At 41.9% G+C, this 22459-nt stretch overlaps 1 protein-coding gene across 1 annotated transcript in view; it reads left to right on the top strand.

Moving 5' to 3' along the window:
- The window catches only part of FLT3 (fms related receptor tyrosine kinase 3), a 76769-nt gene that overhangs the window by 14911 nt on the left and 39399 nt on the right, over window positions 1-22459 (top strand). Inside the window, exons 2-8 of the mRNA XM_077158931.1 lie at window positions 9870-9988; window positions 12786-12988; window positions 15181-15296; window positions 19602-19731; window positions 21429-21556; window positions 21832-21971; window positions 22064-22217. Of these exons, the coding sequence (XP_077015046.1) occupies window positions 9870-9988; window positions 12786-12988; window positions 15181-15296; window positions 19602-19731; window positions 21429-21556; window positions 21832-21971; window positions 22064-22217 (990 nt within the window). The remainder of the gene's footprint in view (window positions 1-9869; window positions 9989-12785; window positions 12989-15180; window positions 15297-19601; window positions 19732-21428; window positions 21557-21831; window positions 21972-22063; window positions 22218-22459) is intronic.

The following is a 22459-nucleotide window of genomic DNA, read 5'->3' as shown; positions in this document are numbered from 1 at the left end:
AGTGCATATACTGTTGCACTTGATGGTGTCCCAGAGGTTTCTCAGGCTCTTTATGCTTTTAATAATTCTTTTTACTTTCTGCTCCTCAGTTGACTCATTTCAAGTGTCTTGTCTTCAAGTTCACTGACTCTCTTCTGCCAGCACCACTCTGCTCTTGAAACCCTCCTGGGGATGTTTCATTTCAGTTATGGTGCTACTCAACTCCAGTAGTTCTGTTTGGTTCCTTTTAAAATTTCTATCCCTTTACTAAGACTCTCATATTACACCTTCGTTGTTTTCCTGATAGCCTTTTATTTATTTTATGTATTTTTTTCCTTCTTTTTTTTTAAGGTATTATTTAGTATATCCACATTCTCATCTTCTTTGTTGGTATTTTCTGGATTTTTATCCCCTTTCTTTGGATGGACCATCATTTCCTACTGCTTGTTGCACACTATACATTTTAATATTTTAAAAGGTTTACTCTGGGATTTATTCCCTGAGATGTCTGTTCCTTGGTTTTCTAACCTGGCAGAGATTTTCTTGAGCTTTAACTCTTCTTTCTAGAAGGTCTGCCCAAGGCAAACACAGTATGCAGGGTTTTCTCTTTCTGGTCCTCTGTCTCGTCCTGGGCTTTTGCTTGGTAATTGTCCTGTTTACAGGAGTTTGGTTGCCCCCTCTGCTTCCCAGGGACAGACCTCTCACTCCAGGGCATTTGAAGCTGGCAGGCCTTTGTCCCAGATTGTCCACCTCTATAGCTTTCATACTTTTTCCATTGTTTCACACTGCTTTTACCTGGAGGGCAAATTCTGAGAGGAGGGCACATTGGAGGGGACTTTCCTAGATCAGTCTTTCCCAGCCCAGACACGGCCAGGGACCCAGGAGGGGGTGCAGATCAGCTGCAGAGCACTCTGGGCGGTCAGCATGGGCTCCGAGAGCTTCTCTAACGGCTCCTCAAAGCTGAGCTTTCCTGGCCTCCCAGCAAGTGCCTGCCCAGCTCACTGTCCCATGCGGCCCTGAGGAAGTGCAGGGTCTCCAGGTCTCCACTGCCACCACCCCTGTCTGGAGTGAATCAAAACAACAGCGGCTGCTGCCTTTGTCCAGGTGGGTGAAAACAATGGCTGTCACCGCTGTCAGAGGCAGGTGAAGACAGTAGCTGCCATCAGAGCCAGGCCCCCAGCAATCTGAATTCACTAATCAGAAGTCATGGCCAGCCATCAGCTGTGCCCACCCCTGGTCTTGGGGTAGGAAGATTTGGATGTGAACTAGCCAGGGCTGGGCCCCATGGTGCCCTGCCATGTGGAGAGAGTAAGTTACTGTTCTTCACTGCCATTTATTGGCCCCTCCCTCCTGTTCTTCCCTGGATGCTGAACGGTATTATTCTGGTCTCCAGAATTTCAGAACCACTATTTTAAACAGTTTCTGCCTATTTAATAGCTATTTTGGTAGAAGGACTGAGTCCTAGAGCTCCCTACTCTGCCATTTTCCCACAACCCCCTGCACACTATTCTTTTTAATATTTTAAAGATTCAATTCTGGGATTTGGTCCCTGAGCTGTCTGTTCCTTGAATATGTATATAACTGAGTGATGTGATGGAGATTTCCTTGAGTGCCAGGAGACAATGAAAACTAATAAACCAATGCAAGCAACACCTTCCACAGTCCAGGTAAATCAGCCTGGCTTTGGGTGGGCCTCTCCTTCAGACTTAATCCTCCCAGCAGCTCCTGTCAGCTGGAGGTGAATGTAAAGGGCACGGTCCTCTCTGTCCTTTTGGAGTCTGTGTCTCATCCTGGGCTTGTGCTTGCTTTTTGCCTTAAGAAGTCCCCCAGTTACACGTTTTTGCCCTTTCTTCTCCTATGAAATGTACTTTTCCCCCAGCAGGGTGCCCTACTGTATGACTTAAGCAGGTAATCCTTTGCCTGCTTTGGAATAATTATTTCTTAAACAGCTTTAGGTGTCTCCAGATGCATTTTCCTGCAGGGCAAGTTCTAGGAAGACAAGGTAGTGATGGGTTTTCTGGTTCAGTCTTTCAGGCTGCACCTGATAGATTGGCAGTGACATAGAGGGCCTCTAATATTTGTACAGGGGGCCCTCTACTCCCTTGTGAACAGGGAAAGGGCCTCACAATATGAGTGCAGGCTGGTCCCGTACCACACTGGGGGCGGGGCAGTGGAGAGGCCAAAAAGGGTAGCACAAGCTTCGCCTTTCACTTTATAAACATGCATTATCTTGATTCAGCACTGGCCCAGCTACTGCAACCCATTAACGGCTTTCTGGGTTACTAGGAAAATTGCTCTGCCAATTTTTGCTAGTTGTTCAAAGATTCTGTGGGGAAACAGCACCCTGGAGTATCTTACACAACCATCTTGGTCAACCCTGGTTAATTTATTTTTGACAAATATATGGAAGCTATTCATTATAGAAATCATAGTCTTTTCAAGAAATGGTGCTGTAACAATTGGATATTACAGGCAAATATATTCATATGCATAGTTTTGATCCATAGCTCACCCTATCTGCAGAAGTTAACTCAAAATGTGGTTTATAGATGGTACCAAAAGCATGAGCAATAAAAGAAAAAATAGACAAATTGGACTTGACTGAAATTAAAAACCTTTGTGTATTAAAGGACATTACCAAGAAAGTGAAAAGACAGAACAGAATGGGAAGAAAATATTTGGAAATCATATATCTAATAAGGATTTAATATCCAAAAAATATAAGGCACTCCTACAATTTAACAACAGAAAGACAAACCCAATTAAAAATTGGGCAATGGACTTGAATAGACGTTTCTCAAAAGATGATATACAGATTGCCAAGAAGTATGTGAGAAGATGCTCAACATCATTAGCCACTAGGGAATGCAAATCAAAACCACCATGAGACACCATTTCACACCCACAAAGATGGCTCTTACTAAAAAGTGAAAAATAACAAGTGTTGGCATGGATGCGAGGAAATAGGAACCTGCATGCCTTGCTGTTAGGGATGTAAAATGGTGCAGCTGCTGTGGAAACGTTTGGCAGTCCCTCAGAAAGTTAAATGTAGAATTACCACATGACCTGGCAATTCCATTTTTAGGTATTTTCCCCAAAGAATTGAAACCAGGGACTCAAGGAGATATTTTATGCCAGTGTTAGCACCTTCGCAGCCTTATTCACAATGGCCAAAAGGTGAAAGCTACCCAAATGTCCATCAGTGGATGAGTAGATAAGCAGAATGTGATGTATCCATACACGGAATATTATTCATAAACCGAAATGAAGTTCTGACACATTACAACATGTGTGAATCTTAAAGATGTTGTATTGAGTAAATAGGCCAGACCCCAAATAAGACAGACAGTATGATTTCACTTACATGAATTACCCAGAAAAAACAAATATAGAGAGACAGAGAGTGGATTACAGGTTACCAGTGCCTGGATGGGGGGTGGGAATGGAGAGTTATTGCTTGTTGGGTGCAGAGTTTCTGTTAGGGATGATGAGAAAGCTTTGATAATAGATTGTGGTGTCGGTAGCACAATGTTGTGAATGTAATTAATACCACTGAGTGGAACACCTGACAGTGACTAAAATGGCAAATTTTGTGTCATATCTATGTTACCGCAATAAAGCAACAACAACAAAAATAGATTGTGGCTATATGTAAAACCTAAAACTGTAGAACTTACAGGGGAAAACCTCACTGACGTTGAGGTGGGCAAATAGTTTTCGGATATATTGCCAAAAAGCATGATCCATAAAAGGAAAATTGGTGCGTTGGACATCTTTAAGATTAAGAAATTGTGATCTTCAAAAACTAGCCATACATTGCCTGAGCTCTGTGGGCTCCAGGCAGGCTCTGCCAGCTCGAGGACAACTCTGCCCTCACATCTCCTGGTTTCTGGTGGCTCCAGGCATGCCTTGGCTTGTTGCTGCATCACTCCAGTCTCTGCCTCCACCTTCACATGGCCTCTCTGGGATGTCTTTGAATTCTCTTCTCTTCGTTCTCTTCAAGGACTCTTGTCACTGGATTTAGGGCCCTTCTGGGTGATCCAGGATGTCCTCATCTCTCAAGATCCTTAATTCATTATGTCTGTATTGATGCTTTCCCCAAACAAGGCCACATTCACAGGGTCCAGGTATTAGGACATTGTTCTAGTTTGCTTAGCTTTTGGAATGCAAAATAACTGAAACAGAATGGCTTTTGAAAGGGAGAATTTAAAGTGTTGCTAGTTCTATTGTCCCAATTAAAGCAAGTCTGTGGAAAGGTTCAATCTAAGGCATCCAGGGAAAGATACCTTGGTTCCAGAGGCCGATGAAGTTCAGGGTTTCTCTCTCATCTGGAAAGGCACATGGTGAACCCAGTCAGGGCTTCTCTCTCAGCTGGAAGGGCACATGGCGAATATGGCATCATCTGCTAGTTTCATGAAGCTCCCTAGGAGGCGTTTTCTTTCTTCATCTCCAAAGGTCGCTGGCTGGTGGACTCTCTGCTTCTCTGCTCTCTCGGAATCTCCCATTTTCCAATATGTTTCCTCTTTCATAGAACTCCAGTAAATCAATAAAGACCCACCCAAATGGGTGGAGACCTGTCATCACCTAATCTAGTTTAACAGCCACACCTTTATGAAATGGGATTTTGATTGAAACTTGGCTTTTCTAGGGGGCATGCATCCTTTCAAACCAGCACATTCCACCTTCTGGCCCCTTAAAAAAACGTTTCTCCCATATACAAAATATATTAATTCCATAGCAATATCAAAAATCCTTAAACCATTTCAAAAGCAATACAAATGAAATACAAAGTTAGAAACAGTACAAACTCCTATCAAAGTTAGTTACAGGCATGGTCTGTTCTAAGGCAAAGTTCTCTGGCTCTGGATCTTTGAAAACTTATAACAAGTTATTTGCTGCCAACATACAAAGGAGGACCAGTCATGGAATACATATACGCATTTCCATAGGAAGGAAAGAACACAGGGGTCACTGGACCCATACAATTTCAAAAACCCGCAGGGCAAAGTCCATTAGATTTCAAAGTCTGAGAATCATTTATCCTTGGGGCTTCTGAAAGCGGCAGTCCCACCCTTTCCAATTGCCTACACGGAGGCCTGCCTCTCTCTGAACACAACCTTGGGGGAATTTGGGGAGACCACCTTTTTCTCGGCTCCACTCTCTCCAAGCATTGGGGCTGCACCCGGGCTCCCCGCCATCTCCTGGGCACACACTCAACCCCTCCATGTGGTGGCAGCCAGGCTCTCCCCAAACCCCAAGGGAGATGCTTCACCCTTTCCAAGGCCTGAGACGGCATGACTCTTCCACTGCAATGAGGTGGAAGGCCCATCCTCTGCCTTCGGGGCAAACTCACCCTCTCCACGGGCTTGGGTGGGTCACTCTCCTGGCCTGAGGCTTCCTGACTTCATTCCTGACTTCAGACCTCAGCCTCCATGATTTTGCCTCTGAAGTTATTTTTCCTCCAATGTGTCCTTTCTCTGAACCCCCCAGTCTAGACTAGGAGCAGCTCTGTTTATACAGGTCCCACAGCACTCTCGTTGGCTTTCTAGGCAGTAGCCTTGGATGCCCATCAGACATAAGGAGTTTCCACAAATTCTTCCTGGATAACTCCATGTCCAATCCTGGCTTTCTCTGGAATGGCTGACTGGTCCCACATCTGGTCAAATCTTCACTTGGAGCACTATTCTCTGGGGTCTCCCTTCCTGGAAGCCCAGAATTTTCCCAGACATCAATTTCTGGTTTCTTTGTACTAAAGAGTTCAGTTTTCAGCTTATCTCTCTCTGTTGCATTTCGCTCTAAGCTGTGAGGAGAAACCAGGCTATACTTTCCACATTTAATTTGGAGATCTCTTCTGCTAAGTATCCAAGTTCATGGCTTTTAAAATCTATCTTCCAACCAAAGCCACTAGTCAATTTTGCCAGATTATCTGCCATTTTAAAGCAAGGATTGCCTTCCTTCCAGTCTGTAATGACACATATCTCATTTCTGTCCAAGACTTTATCAGAAATGTCTTTAGAGTCCACATTTCTACCAACAGTCTCTTCAAAGCATTCTAGGCCTTCTCTATCAAGCTTCTCACATCTCTTCCAGATTCTTCCCCTTATCCATTTAAAAAGCCGTTCCAACATGTTTGATATTTGCAAGTCACAACAGCAACACCCCGCTCTCCAGTGCCAAAATCTGTTCTAGTTTGCTAGCTGCCAGAACGCAATATACCAGAAACAAATGGCTGTTAAAAGGGGGAATTTAATGAGTTGCTAGTTTACAGTTCTAAGGCCAAGGAAATGTCCCAATTGAAACAAGCCATAGAAATGTCCAATCTAAGGCAGAAATGGACATTAATTTGGGGGGACCACCATTCAACTCACTACAAGATATCGTGTAAGCACCTGAAAGGAAGCTAAACATTGTTAGTCAGTATGGAAATGCAAATAAAAACCACAATGAGATTCTGCAAGGCAACTATTAGAATGTCTAAAATTTAGATGCGTCATCATACCAAGTGACAACGATGTGGCACAAACAGTTTCCATTCACCGCTGATGGGCGGGAGAAGCTCTTTGGAAAACAGTGTGACATTTATTGAAAAGTTAAACGTGTTCCTACAGTATGACCCACGCTTTCCACTCCTAGGGAAGTGAAAGCATATGCCTGCACAAAGACGTTTATGAAAGTTCATGACATTTTTATTCGTAAGAGCTCAAAACTGGAAACACCCCAAATGTCCATGAACAGGTGAATGGCTTAAAATACTGTGTTGTATTTATAATCAAATACTGCTCAACAATTAAAAAGAATGAACTACTGTTATTTACTACAGCATGGATAAATCTTAAGAAAATGATGAGTAAAAAAAAGCCAAACAAAAAAGAATTTATATGATTTGATTCCATTTGCACAAAAGTCTAGAAAGTTTAGACTAATTTATAGTGACAGAAACAGGTCAGAATTTTCTTGGGCATTGGAGAGTGGGTGGGAGGGAGGGATCATAAAGGGGCCTGAGTAGCTTTTGGAGGTGATGGGTAAGTCCTCTGCTTGATCTTGTGATGGTTTCACGGGTATAAATATATTGTTGAAATTTATAAAATTGTGCACTTAAAATACATTCAGTGATCGACATTCGAGAATAAACTTGGAATATGTCATTGGTAACAGAGTCCAGCAGGAGTTAGAAACAGGGTAAGATAATGGGTAATTGGAGCTGAAGGGATACAGACTGTGCAACAGGATTAGATACAAAAACTCAAAAATGGACAGCACAATAATACCTAATTGTAAAGTAATCATGTTAAAACACTGAATGAAGCTGCATCTGAGCTATAGGTTTTTGTTTTTTTTGTTATTTTTTTTTTACTATTATTATTACTTTTATTTTTTTTCTGTAGTGCATAATCTAATTCAACCTATCTGTATAGCTCATTTGAACAATTCAAACACAGGGAGGACAGAATATGAAAGAGGTCCTTTAATCCTGTATAGATTATTGTAATACCTGAATACATCTTACAGTATATTAAGCAAATAATAAGTTTTGTCAAAGTCCCCTGAGTGATGGGAGAAATATGGAACTATTAAACCTTGCCATCAGGGAATCCCCTAATACTCTGTCAAACTTTAGGGATACCCAAATCAATAGGCCATGCCCTCGATCATGAGGCTTCCTCTTTGTGAAGCTTATGTGGGTAGCAGAGAAGCTTAAACTACCTATAGGCATGCCTAAGAGTTACTTCTGGAGGACCTCTTTTGTTGCTCAGATGTGGCCTCAGTCTCTCTAAGCCCAACTCTGCAAAGTGGAATCATTGCCTTCCCCCCTACATAGGACATGACATCCAGGAGTGAAAGTCTCTCTGGTGGCATGGGAGATGACTCCCAGGGATGAATCCAGACCTGGCACCGTGATGATCAACAATTCCATCCTGACCAAAAGGAGGGAAAGAAGTGTAATTAATAAAGTTTCAGGGGCAAAGAGAGTTCAAATAGAGTGGAGAGACTACTCTGGAGGTTGCTCTTATGCAAACTTCATGTAGACCTTGCTACCTGTCATAACCTGCCAACCCCCAACCAGGATCATTCCAGCCAATCCTAAGGAACACCTAGGGCAATATATAAAATTCCACAAGGGTTCCAGGCACTGGAGTAACTTTCCAGAAACCTACCACCTCCAGATGTGTCCCTGGTCCAGATAAGTCCTGAAACCTAGCCCAGCCTCTCCAGAACATCAGATAGTTCCATCACCCTACCATGTATTAGTGACAAATCCTTCCAATAGCAAAAATTTAGAAATGCTGTAGCCCAAGCACCCCTAAAGAGAGGGATGGAAAGATCAAAGATGATGGTGGAGTTGTACAGAAAAGATAGGATTTAACAAATGAATATGAATGCTGAATCATTACATTGATCTCTTTTAATCTCCAGTATTTTAGAGCAGTTAGAAGTAAAAACCTAAAATTGTGAAATTGTATCCCATGTCAAGGTCTGAAATATGTTCTACAACTAGCTGTGTTGCAGTGCTTTGAAATTTATAGCTTTTTTGTATATATGTTATTTTTCACAAAAAAGAGGGGAAAAAAAGTCAATTGTGATGATAAAAAAAATATTTAAGGGCGGGCCACGGTGGCTCAGCAGGCAGAGTGCTCACCTGCCATGCCAGAGGACCCGGGTTCAATTGCCCATGTTAAAAATATATATATATATATATATTTAAGCCCTCTGGCTGCCTATATTCTGGAGCAGCTAGATGGAAAAATATGAAAGGATCGTATGGTAGCTGATGACAAACTCTGGGATCTGTCCTGTAACTACTTGTTGAAGAGTGCTTTGAAAACTATTGCTTTTTTCTTTCTTTGCTTTGTATATATGTTAATACTATACAATAAAAAAAAGTTAAAAATAAAAATAAGTAAGTAAATAAAAAAAAAAAAATCCAGGGAATATGTCTTAATATCAGTTTCCATAGCTGCGCTACTGAGGTTTTGAAGCAGGATGCAATTGTTTCAGATTAACATGGTACAAAGATAGCGTTTACCTCCCACCCATCTCTACCAATATTCCATTCAAATGCCGGTGCAGAAATTTTTAAGACTACATAAATACATAAAGAAAGAAGGAAAGAGAAAATAACAAAATTTTGAAAACTAGAAAGCAGAAGAAAAAAGCTGAGTCATGACCTGGAGATTGGGAATGCTGAAAGCAACTTGAGTTGTACCGCAGGTTCCCGGGAGCACACATATTGCCGGCACCAGCTCCCGCATCACAGCAGCAGGTAAAAGAGAAGGAAGTCTGCAGACGGTCGGCAGGTCACCCTGCACGCGCAGAGTTTGTGGTTAGCATTAAGTGCCTCATTCTTATACTTAGCACACTGTCAAGGATCACCAGCCATTTGAGGAAAACACCCAAATAAGAGGAGGACAGGGAAGGAATCAGAGGAATAATCCAAGAACATTCCCCCAGACGGAAGGAAATGAGTTTCTAGATTGAAAAAGCCACTGAATCCTCCAACACGATGGATGGAAATAGACTCTCACCAAGGCACATAATTTTTAAAATTTAGGGCACTGGTTACAAAGAAAGGCTTTTCTCTGAAAAATCAATTCCTCAGTCATAGTGGCCTCATTTTCAACGCTCAATGGCCACATGTGGTGAATGGCTAATGGGAGCTAGCACAGATAAAGCACATTTCCACCACTGCAGAGCATTCCTTTGGACAGCCTCCCCATGCACCTCTATTTCTGATTTATAGTAAGAGTTACCTTTTCTGAAATTACGTTTCCTACATACTTTAGTGTTGGCCACTTTCTCTTGACTTCATTTCTTTTCATTGAAGATGGATACATATTCTCTTTTTTAAGGTGTACATGTATCAACATCATTGTTTCTGTTTTATTTTGCAGCTGTTTTTTCAGCAGTGATATTTGGGAGTCTTACAAATCAAGATCTGCCTGCAATCAAGTGTGTCTTAATCAATCATAAGAATAATGATGCAGCTGTGGGCGTATCATCGTATCTCACGGTAAAATAATATTAAAATATGGATTGTGATAGTTTTAGGATTTAGGTTTAAGTCCCATGGTTACTACAAATAAAATATTGGATATTATGCAGTTTCATAGAGATAGAAATTAGAATACTGATTGCGTCCCTAATTTCCAACTGCCTCCTGGAAATCAATTTTCCAGTTGCATATTAATATCCATGGATGAAATTAATTTCCTTTCTACTTCCCTGAGTCTACCCCTATTCTCATATGAGCAGATTTCTCTTCATGGCCTTGCCTACTTCCCAGGTCTGAGAGCTCCACATGCTGTTGGACTACTTACTTCCCCTCCCTCAGTTCCCAGGTCTTGTCAATTCCCTCTCCTGAGGATTTCTCGTATACCCACTTCATATTCTCCAGTCTCACTGCCCAAATTCAAGCCCTAGATAACTCCCCATCATGCAGTAACATCCCGAGTGACCTTTTCCTCCCATGGCCCAGCTCAGCGATGGCAGCCAGCCCAGCCCTCCTGCAGCGCGGCTCTGACGCTTCACTGCTCTGGGCAGAACCTCGGTGGCTCCCATCCAGACCCCTGCCCAACTTACTAACTAAAAAGTCATGCTCAGCTCTGCACTCTGTTCTACAGCCAATTGTTGCATGCTTTGAAATTTATTGCTCTTTTGTATATATGTTATTTTTTACAATAAAGCCATGCTCAGAAAAGATTTACTCCCTACTCATCCCTATTCCCAAGTTTCCGCCCCCTTCCCACCTATCTCCTGGATTTGAGTTTATTATTCCTGTATTTCTTTTGCACAAATGTGCAGATACATGTATATTTTCTTAAATCCCCTTCTTTCTTATAGGAAGTGTTGCACACTTGAAAGTAGATGTGTTATGCACTAAACTTTTTTCGCTTAGCTCTCTATCCAGGAAATCATTCCAAATCAGTTCATAGAGGTCACCTCATCTGTTTTCCCAGCTGTATAGTACTCCACTGTGTGGTTGTTCCATAGTTTATGAATAAACCATAGTTTATTCAACCAGGCAAGTAGAGTGCTTCCAATATTTTGCAATTCATTGTTGGAGGTATTTATCTAGAAGTGGGATTGCTGGCTCAAAGGCGAGTGCATACGTTACTTTATTAGGTATTGCCAAATTCCCCTCGTATTCTCACCAACAAAATCTGCTATCAGACATTTTCATTTTTGCCAGTCTAATAGATGAGAAGTGGAATCTCAGTTTTGTTCTCATTTATAGTTCCCTGATTATAAGTGAGTTTGAGAGCCATTTTAAATTTTTTTGTGAGATGTTTATTCATTTGTTTTTCCCATTTGTCTACTGGGTATTTGTTCCTCTATCCCTCAGTTTTTAAGACTTCTTTATATTTTATAGATATTAGCCATTTATCTTGGCATGTGCTGTGAATATTTTCTCTTTCTTTAGCAGTTGTTTTTTTTACTTCGCTTCATACCCATCTTTTAACATTCAGTTTTATTGCTGCCCATCAATGATACATTCACAAAATTCCCAGCTGGCAGTTGCCTATCTTTCTTCCAAAGTCCTAGTGCACTTCATTTTTTACATTTCAAATAATGGGTATCTTTTTATGGGGAACATTGCATTTCAGCTTGTGCCTTCGTCGTTTCTTCCTGTGAGACTCAAAACTCTCTAGGATCAGTATCTTTTCTTTCTACCCCTATTGTTCCCAGCTGAGTGTCTACCACTGTGGTAGTTAGGTTCAGGGCTCAACTTGGCCAGGTGAAGGTGCCTAGATCTATTGCTGTGAACATGAGCCAATGGTACATGAACCTCATCTGTTGCTGATTACATCTGCAGTCGGCAAGGAGGCGTGCCTGCTGCAATGAATGATGTTTGATTTAATTGGCTAGATGCTTAAATGAGAGAGCGCAACGTAGCACAGCCCAAGCAGCTCAGCATTCCTCATCTCAGCACTCGCAGCTCAGCCCAGGCCTTTGGAGATGCAGAAAGAAATCACCCAGGGGAAAGTTGTTGGAACTCAGAGGCCTGGAGAGAAGGCCAGCAGAGATCACTCTGTGCCTTCCCGTGTAAGAAAGAACCTCAGTGGAAAATGAGCTGCCTTTCCTCTGAAGAACTATACATTTTTGCTAAATAAATCCCCTTTTATTAAAAGCCAGTCTATCTCTGGTGTGTTGCACTCTGGCAGCTTTGGCAGACTAAAACAACCACTTATGAGTACTGAATGTGAACATAGCAGATATTTGCTGAACAAGTGAATAAATAAAAAACAGAAATATGGCTATGACCAAAAGTGCTGCCCCAGAGGGGTGTGTGTGTGTGTGTGTTGCACCCTTCTTGCTCACACATATTGGGGAGGTAGGAGGTCAGGGGTCCAGCCACAGAAGTAGCCACCACACCCTCCCCTCAATAGAGCTCAGCTATTTAAAGTAGGTAGGGAATGTGGTGGTAACAATGAGCCTGTGGGGACATCTGCCCAGCAAATAATTGTGTGATTCTTTTTTTTTTTTTGATTCCCTCTGACAGATGCCAACTTATAGCAAACCCTTCACATACCAATAATCATAAAAATTATTTGCCTATGTATTATGAATTTCATAATTATAGTCTGTGAAGCATTTTAGAAACATAGCCTGAAGTTATTTATCTTTTCTTTAGGGAATCATGATTCATATCGTTTTTAGTCACTGATATGTTCTCAGTGGTTTACAATGTGCTTGGGTGTCGGGTATGGTATGTAAAAGTACAGGCATCAATAACAGCTGCAGCTAAAGAAGAGGACACCCTGAACATGCAGCTGCAGCAACTTCATGTGATGCTCTCTGCAATGTAGGTGCCGGAGTCCACAGAGGACCTTGGGTGCTCGCTGCAGCCTGAGAGTGCGGGGGCGGTCTACGAAGCAGCTAAGGTGGAAGTCGACATTTCTGCATCCATTACCCTGCAAGCGACGGTCAGCGTCCCCGGGAACATTTCCTGCCTCTGGGTCTTTAAGCACAGCCCACTAAGCTGCCAGCCAAGCTTTGATGGACAAAACAGGTAAGCAAGGGGGTTGTGCAGTGCAAGGATTTCTGGTAGAATACCAAAATGCCATGTACTGTGGTTCACTTGGAATTTCCTTTCAAGTTTCTCACCATGCCTGATGCAACTCTTATCTCAAATGAAATAAGGAACTGAAAATGTAGGCAGAACCTAAGAAGGTAGGGAGCGCCTGGCAAAGTGTAAAACAAAAGTAGTAGAAATAATGTTTGGGATTTTTAAGGAGTCTTGATTTTTAATCGGATGTCATATTGAAGATGAGATTTCCATGTCAATTTTAGTTCAAATGGTAAGAAGCGTCTTTCTGGAAATGCTTGGGGAAAGAACATTTGACTTTATCTGTTTTGTTTCACTATAGGATGAGCAGAATTGCAATGGTAGGCGGTAATAGCATACTGTTTTAGTAAAAAATTGATCAGTATGTGGGGAACATTAGTCTCATAATCCAAAAAACATTTCTTAGCCAAAATATGTGGATAATGTTTGAGCCTGATTGCTGCCTCCTGCTGAGCTCACCCTAAAGGGGAGACCAGGGAGGGGTGGAAAGCAGGGGACACAGGCCATTTACATCGCCGTGTAATGATTCTAAGCTCCCTTTCTCTAATTCTTGGGGAAGTTCCGGTACCCCATTGCAGAGGGAAGCCATTGTCTTTGCAAAAACCATGAATCGATGGCCTCCAGAACTGAAAGGACTGATCTTGGGGACCATCTCCGAGAATCACTTACGTCATTTGTATTTGTATCTGTTTCTTTAGAGTCAAACAAATTCAAGTAATTTTCAGGAGAGTGGCTATAATTTTGGAGTTTCATTCTCAATCTTGGAGCGTGGTTGGTCATTCCTTTCTTCTTTGGAGACTGTATCCCTCGCTCCTGTTTGCAGTTGCTTTTATATTGAGGTTAAACCAAATCGCTCTACTACTCAGAATTTTGGCTTAATGAAATGTCCCTAGGATCATATTAAATTTTATGCCACAGCAGTTCTCACCAGATCAAGACCAAAATCAGAGTAGAAAAGTAGGGTTCTTTCACCCCAAAAGAGTTTACCTTTGTAACAAGCAGCCCTGTTTGTGAGCTAAAGTGGTAGTCCGTGTGGGTTAGTGAACTTAGTGCCAAAGCATTTTTAGCTGCTTTTTTTTGCAGCAGAGATTCACAGAAATTTATATCCAAACTTTGATTCATAAACAGAGCAGTTGAACACCTCAACTTTGGTAACTGTCTCGTCGTTTTGCATGGTGTGCACAGGAGTTCACAGGTGACCCCAGGAGGGAGGTGGTTCCATGAAACACATCACCAAAATAGCTGCAGAAGAAAATCACATATATGTATGATATATAAATATATAAATTTATGTATCATATATATACACAACTAATTCACTGCCGTATGAATGCAAGCACATATACTACAGCTGTGCTGCCCAGTGCTCTGATGCCTCCTTTCTCACCTTTGCATGCTCATTTGTATGGTGCTGCCAGGGTTCCTGTTAAAATACAGATTCTGGCTCAATAGATTGGGGTGAGACCCCCAAAATTTGCAGTTTTATCAACTCCCAGGTGATACTGCCAGTGATGGCCCACATTTTGAGTAGGAAATGTCCACAAGTCAGAAAACATATAAACCCAACATTTCTCAACAAACTACTAGAGATTATGTTTCCCATGAATGAGAATGGGCATCAGTGAAGACATATCAAAGTCATCTCCTCGAGGAGATCACCATGGTAACTGTGACTTCATAGGAAAAGGCCTCGTGTCAGATTCGGCTTGAATTCTTCCTTTTAGGGTGCGGGAGGCAGCAAAGGACCTTCCCTGAGACAAGCCGAGGAGTGCACAACTGGGGGGCGGCCCCGGCCTGGGAAGGGAACGGGACGCTGCGGTGCGGGGCTGGGGGGCGCCTTGTTGCTGAGAAGAAGGACATGCTGGCCCCCGAGGCTGGCGCCCTCTGGGGGACTGTCTCTTCCAGGGGGCTAGGGGCCAGGCGAGGGCCCCGGGACGGGAACCACTCACTGTCAACGTGGGGATGGTGACAAGCCAGGGGTCAGACCAAAACTGGCCGGGCTGAGTGCTGAGCCCAGGGGCCCCTGCAGAGATCCCCCGGGGAGCCGCCCAGCCAGCCTCTCACTCCCTGTGAAACCTTATGTTGTCAGTTTCACACGTTTTCCAAAACAACAGGTTCTCTTCCCTGTTTTGCAGGGGAGTTGTTTCCATGGTCATTTTGAAAATGACAGAAACCGAAGCTGGAGAATACCTCCTTTTTATCCAGAGCGAAGCCACCAATTACACGATATTGTTTACAGTGAGTATAAGAAGTAAGTTCAGCTCGCTGCAAGGCGTTTGCAGTATCCCAAAGGAGTTGTTTAGAATCCATTAGCTTCTTTTTAAAATATAGTTTTGTATTGTGATAACATATATACAGTATAACAGTTGCCGTTTTAACCACTCTCAAGTTTATAATTACATTTACAACGTTGTGCTACCTTCGCCACCATCCGTGACCAAAATTTCCCATCAGCAGAAACTCTGTTCCCGTTAAACATGAGCTCCCCAGTTCCTACCCCCACCCCAGCCCCTGGTAACCCATATTCTAGTTTCTGACTCTATGAATTTGCTTGTTCAACTTATTTCCTATCGGTGCGGTCATACAATATATGCCCTTTGCAGTCTGGCTTGTTTCCCTCAACACTGTGTTCTGAAGTTCTCCCCTGCTGCAGGCACACATCCTTCCTACGGGTGGGAAATAATCCATTGTGGTACGTGCCATATTTTGTTTATCCAGGCACCTCCAGATGGACACTTGGGTCGCTTCCCCTTTTTGGCTCTTGTGAATAATGCTGCTGTGAACACTGGTGTACAAGTATCTGTTCAAGTCCCTGCTTTCAGTTCTTTGGGGCATGTATCTAGACGTGGGATTGCCGAGTCATATGGTAGTTCTAAACTTAACTTTCTGAGGAACTGTCAGTAGCGCCAGAATCCAATAGCTTTACCAGCCACTCTAGACACACCATGAGCGTTCCCCTGGTTGGATTCACTTTAACCATCCATAAAATCTGCTGAGAATCTCTGATATGACCTGTGGGCTCTCAGCACGACAGTGCCATTCAGAACTCGAGACACCCTCTATTCAGGACCTCCGTTTTTCAGTGACAGATGACTGGAGATGGGAACTTAATCTAAGCGGGAAACCTTGAATCAGAAGACCTGGGTTCTGACTCTGGGTCTGATACTCCCGCCTGGGGCAGGTAGCACAAGCTCCCTGAGCCTCAGTTTCCTTATCTGTAATGGGGATACAACTACACACCTTGTGGGATTGTAGGGTCTCAGCACTATACAGAACTTTTGGAGATGATGAGAATATTCCTTGTCTATGCTATGCCACAAGTGACTGTTGAACACTTGAAATGTGGCCAATGCAAATGAGGAACTGAAATGTAAATGTTACTTGATTTTAATTAAGTAAAAGGTAAATGTGAATAGGCGCATGTTGCCAGTGGTGCCATTTAGAACAGTACAGGGTTATAGGGATGCCAGGTCACTGTGGGAACTGTAAAAACAAAGTGACACTCTTAACCAGAGAGGCATCTGTGCAGGTGGCAAAACTGCCCCCTGCCTGTGTTTCTGGCTCCTGCCCACTTCATCCTGATCACGTATGGAACTGGCACTTGCACAGATTGAGCCCCATCCCTGAATGCGCTGTGTCACCTGCAACGGCTTAACAGGGACTACAGAGAGGTCCTCCTGAGCTGGGGGCCAAGGCAGTTCTCGGAAATCTCTGGGCTTATGCAATTTTAAATTAGGTTCCCTGGCTGCACATTAGCCAACCTTTCAGGCTCTCCTCTTCCTCTGGGGCTCAGGGTGTGTGCATGCAGCGCCCAGAAGTGCTGGGGGTTAGGGCAACCCCAGGGACCTCTTTTCCTGGGGATGTTCCAGGCAAGCTGCCCCAGATCACATGGCTCTCCTGTATTTGAATAGGTAAAAAATGGACACTCCGGCAACGATGGAAATCTGTACACTAGAAACAGGTTTCAACCCGTGTGTCCGCTCTCTGCACCTCGCTCCACGGGCTGTGGTATGTGAATGTGTGGTCTGGCAGCCAAAGCTATTAAAAGCAGAAAGCACGGGGGCGTGTGAATTGCCAGGCGTGTCCTCTTACTGGGGTGAGAGGTGGGTGGTAAGGTTCTAAAGTCAGCCCACATGGCAAAACCAGGGGGATTCAAAACCGGTTCTGAAAAGTCTTTCAGTTACTGTGAAATTAATAGGATCCGCGCTCTAGAAGCTCGAAAGCCAAGAACTGCTTTTGTTGCTCTTTGATTTTGATGTTTCCCCTTCTCACCCCGCCTCCCTGCCTGTTATAGGACCGTAAGTACATGTTCCAGAAAGGTCCTTTCTTTCCTTCCTTCTTTCTTTCCTTCTGATTGAATTTCTGTAAGATAAGTGGGCATCAGCTGTGTCTCTATGATAATGTATCGAGCATATCCCTCTTCCAGCTAAGATTTACAACGTAAGAATAAAACAGTTATCCTTCAAGTAGCTTGCAACATTTTTAGCATTGGGCTGGATTGTGGGATCAAAAAACAAGTCTTGTGATAGGGGACGTGGCAAAGTCAGTGTGACGAAGGGCAGAGGGTTTGGTTGGCCACAACCTCAGTGTTATCCTACAGTACGGCATGGTCGCTAACAAACAGTAAATTTGAACTTTGGTGGTGTTAATAGAAATGTGATGTTTAAATTAAGAAAGTTAATATCAGTTTCTTATTTTCAGTTCTACATTTTTCAGATTAATATTGACCAAACAGAGTAACCAGCATATTGAAGAACTTGGAATTCATTAAATTATGTGCAGTTGAAGGAATTGGGAACGTTTAGCACAGAGAAAGAAATATTTTGAGGAGAGAAGATTGATTGGAGTGTTATCTGAGGAATTCTTCTGAGACATGAGTCAGGAAACCTGGGCTAACTAGTTGAAGTACCCTGAATGCTAATTTTCTGATCTGACTGCCGTTTCTGATTTTAAACGTTGGAGTTTTCATGTGGAAGCAGACCTAGACATTAAAAAACAAAAAATTTCTCTAGAGGGTGGAATTGGGACCAGCCATTAAAAATTATAGGAAGTGAAAGTAAACAGCACGAAGTGGGAAAAGCTACTTGCCATGTATATAATTAACCAAGGATGAGTAGTCGTGATGTGTGAGCACTTCTGCAGATCAATAAAAAGAAACAGAAAAATGAACAAAAGACGTGAGCAGGCATTTTATCTTCAGAATAAGAAACCTAAATGGTCAAGAAACATGTTTAAAAAATGTGCAAGCTCATTAATAATCAGAGAAATGGAAATGCCATTTTATACCCACTTGACTGGCAAAAGTTGAGTCTTGGGGAATACATAAAGCAATGGGGAACTCGCCTATCCTGCGGTTTAAGTGTAAATTAGTGGAACCACTTTGGAAAGCAACTTGTCATCATGTGTAACGCTGAATATGTTCATACCATATAAATCAGCAGTTCCATACGTAGGTATTAGAGAAGTCACTATGCATATGCCTCAGTAGACAAGAGCAGAATGCTCACAGCACCGCTTTTGATAATACAAAAAGATTGGAAACAGCCCAAGTGTCCACTGCAAAAAAATAAAAAGAGAGAAAATAGATTGAAATGTATTCACTGGTGGAATACCATATAACAGAAGAAAATGAATGAGCTACAGCCACATGCAAAACCATGGATGAATGATAAAAACAAGCCATCGAAAGAAAAATGCACACACTACACACAATAGACACCTAGAGAGCTCAGAGAGGTGAGGTGCACAAACGTAGATTCAACCCTAGGCATTACTATTCCAGCTTTTAGGTGGGATGTGAGTTGGTGGGTGTTTTTATTATTATGCTTCAAATTTTACAGTTCATATATTCTTTTGTTTGTATATCAAACATTGCATAATATTTTTTAACAAAATGTACTATAAGGAGGAAGATTGGAATTCAGTGTGAGGAAATTTTCTTGCAAACAAGGTTGAAAAATAGAATGCTCTTCCTCGGGGTGTAGATAACTCCCTCCCTGGATGGGGCCAAGCAGAAGGAGAAAGTTGCTGTGTGGGGCAGAGCTGAGAGTGGAGGTCGGGGTGGGTGAGAGGGGGAAGGTCCAGGTGTGAGTGGAAAGGTAAATGAAACAAACTCTAAATTCTGTTCTACCCTCCTTTGTATCCGCATTTCTAAATCTCAATATATTTTAGCCTAATTCTATATAAAATCATGGAAAGAAAGCTGGATTTTTAACTATATCCTATTGCTAGTTTTCTTTTTCTTGTATGTATCAGTATTTATATTTTCACTTGCCTTCACTCCACTTACTTTAGTTGTCAGAAGATTTGTGCAATACCCGAAGAAATTAACCAAGAGAATAAATATGAAAGTTGGAGTTTCAGGAGAGTTGAATTTAATGGGTGGGGGAGACAGAAGACATTGCTATGATATAAAGTATTAACTTTTCTTAGTGAGATAGAATTCTCTTTTGGGGGGGGCTGTCAAAAGAATTATTTTTTAAGAATATCAAGAATTCAACTTGGGGATATTTAATATATTTAAATATTACAATGTTAATAATTTATGGTGTTTTAGATACACTGCTCTATACATTAAGAAGACCTTACTTTAGAAAAATGGAAAATGAGGACGCGCTGGTCTGCATATCTGAGAGCATTCCAGAACCAACTGTGGAATGGGTATTTTGTGATTCCCAGAGTGAAAGGTATGACCTGAGAAAAGATCACTGCTATTATTATTTTACTTTTTCATCTTTTCTAATATAGTTGACATCATATTGCATGTAAAATTTAATTTATTCCCTTTAAACAGGACGCTTTGGCTCCTTAGACTTCAGGAGTGACTAATAGGGGTTCCCGTGGGGAGCGGGGTTTGGAATGCCTGAAATATTATCTCACGCGGAAGCAAGGTCTTCCTTGAGCTTGTACTATGCAGATAAACCTGTTTTTAAAGCTATAGGACTGTTTCCTCCTTGAGCATCTCGTTGGGGGTTAAAAATTCATTATGAATAAATGTTTAATTTGTGATCATTCTGTTAATTCTTGAAAAAAGGATATAGAATCTAGAGCGAGACCACCCGGGTTTGAACCTTGGCTTCCCTGCTAGCTGTGTGGCCTTAAGCAAGTTACTTAACCTATCTGTGCCGCATCAGAAGAATGGGAATGATAAGAATACTGAGTTTGGGGTGGGCCACGGTGGCTCAGCAGGTAAGAATGCTTGCCTGCCAAGCCTGAGGACCTGGGTTCGGTTCCTGGTGCCTTCCCATGTAAAGAAAAAAAAGAATACTGAGTTTATAGGATTGTTATGAGGATTTAATGAACTGATATATGTAAAGCACATAGAACAGTGCCTGGCAGATTATACAATAAAATCTGAAATCTTTGCTTTTGTTATTCATGATTGCCACAGCCAGGTTCTCACAGAGCAAGAATTCATACATTTTGAACTCAAGTTTATCGAACTTTAAAAAAAAAAAAAAATAGGTCTAAAGAGAAGCAGAAAAAAGTAAAAAAGTTACCAAATGATATGACTATGATCTCAAATTTTAGAAGAAAAAGAAATTACATGTAGATATATATGTAATGTGTACAAAGGAATAAAAAAAGATTGGAAAGATAAACTCTAAAATGATAGCTATTGTTATCTCAGGGTGGTAGGAATTTGGGTGATTTAAAATCCTTCTCTTTGGGTTGTCCTGTATATTCCAAATTTTCTACACTGAACCCAATTAGTATTGCCTTGTACTAAGAAAAAACTAATCAAAGGAATGATGTGGAAACCGAAAAAGGATACACTTGATTCAAGTGATATGTAGACAAAGCAGAGCGAGTGAATCTATACAGACCACCAAACCATTATCTGTTCTGGCAAAGGTAATGGGGACACTCATGGGGAACCAAAGCTGGGGTAGAACCTTCTCCCTCCCGAGTGATGCCACCTGTACTCTGCCTGGTACAGGAACTCTGTGACTTTCCTGACTGAGGCTCTCCCCTCGCCCTGGAGAGCCTTTTCTGTGCTTCAGAGCAAGAGATACCTACCTTCTTAAGCAGTATTAAAACCCAGCCATACTTTTCCTCTTCTCTCTCTTTTTGCTTCTCTTTTCCCCCTTTTCTTTCTCCTTTCTTATGAAAAAAAAAGGAAAAGAAAAGAAAAAGGATCACCAAACAAAAAATTTTTGAAGTTTTATTGTGTGACTCTCTCCGGTATTACTTTAACTAATTGAGATAACGAGCACAGCAGCTGGTTCCCTAAAGAACCCTTTGTTGAAACCATAGATTTAGATTTTTTGCCTGTTGACCTGCTTTTTCCTGGGCCCCCTAACTTTGTTCTCGGAAACATTCATTTATACTTTTGTAATTTGATAATGTGTTTAGTCAAATCGCTCTTCTTTTCCTAATGCAGCTGTAAGGAAGAAGGTCCAGCTGTTGTTAAAAAGGAAGAAAAGGTACTTCATGAATTATTCGGAACAGACATTAGGTGCTGTGCAAGAAATGAATTGGGCAAGGAATGTACCAAGCTGTTTACCATAGGTAAAATCATAATATGATGTGCTTTTATTTTAAGTGACTATTATTTAGAAACTCTCTAGTTAGGTAGTCCTTCAACTCCAGACATTCTGTTCTTTTATACCATTTAAAATGCAATGTGAATTCTGCAAATGCTGATTTCTTCATAAGTAGATTCCTTTACTAATGTGGGTTTTTTTTTAGATCATGTCAAAATCTTGTTCTTCAAAATGTTTGGAATATGCTTTGCAATGAGGAAAAATCACTTTTTCTCTTCTTGGGATGTTTTCATCTTCTAGATCTAAATAAAACTGCTCCGACAACACTGCCCCAATTATTTCTCAAAGTGGGGGAGCCATTATGGATCAGATGCAAAGCGGTGTATGTAAACCACAGATTCGGGCTCTCCTGGGAAATAGGAAACAAATCCCTCAAGGAGGTAATGCGCCCAGGTTGTATTCCAGTGATGCAGAACAATGAAATAATATGGTTGAAGCCATTCCATTCACAGTTTGTTTTGTTAAAATCTAGGGGAGCTCCTTTGAGATGAGTACCTATTCCACAGACAGAACCATGATACGGATTCTGTTTGCTTTTGTATCGTCAGTGGGAAGAAATGATACTGGATATTACACCTGCTCCTCCTCAGAGCATCCCAGTAAATCAGCTCTGGTTACCATCGTAGGTAATGCTGGCTGCTAATGCAATCTTTATCCACGTGTTTTAGTTGCTTTGCTCGGTCACATGAGGTATTAGTGCGAATCCCAATCTCAATATAATGTCAGTGTCAAAGCGCTGCAAATGACACTGAGTTAGAATAGATTTCCTAATATGAACTGCCGAGTGCCTTCCTTTCCCAGTGAAGCTGGGCCCAAGGGAACAAGCTGTCTGTGCACTTGCCACGTTGTCATCGATTTTCTGCTCTGA

The sequence above is a fragment of the Tamandua tetradactyla genome, chromosome 4, assembly GCF_023851605.1.
Source record: "Tamandua tetradactyla isolate mTamTet1 chromosome 4, mTamTet1.pri, whole genome shotgun sequence".
Taxonomy (NCBI): domain Eukaryota; kingdom Metazoa; phylum Chordata; class Mammalia; order Pilosa; family Myrmecophagidae; genus Tamandua; species Tamandua tetradactyla.
The sequence above is the reverse complement of the archived record's forward strand: the minus strand, read 5'-3'. Positions and strand labels throughout refer to the sequence as shown.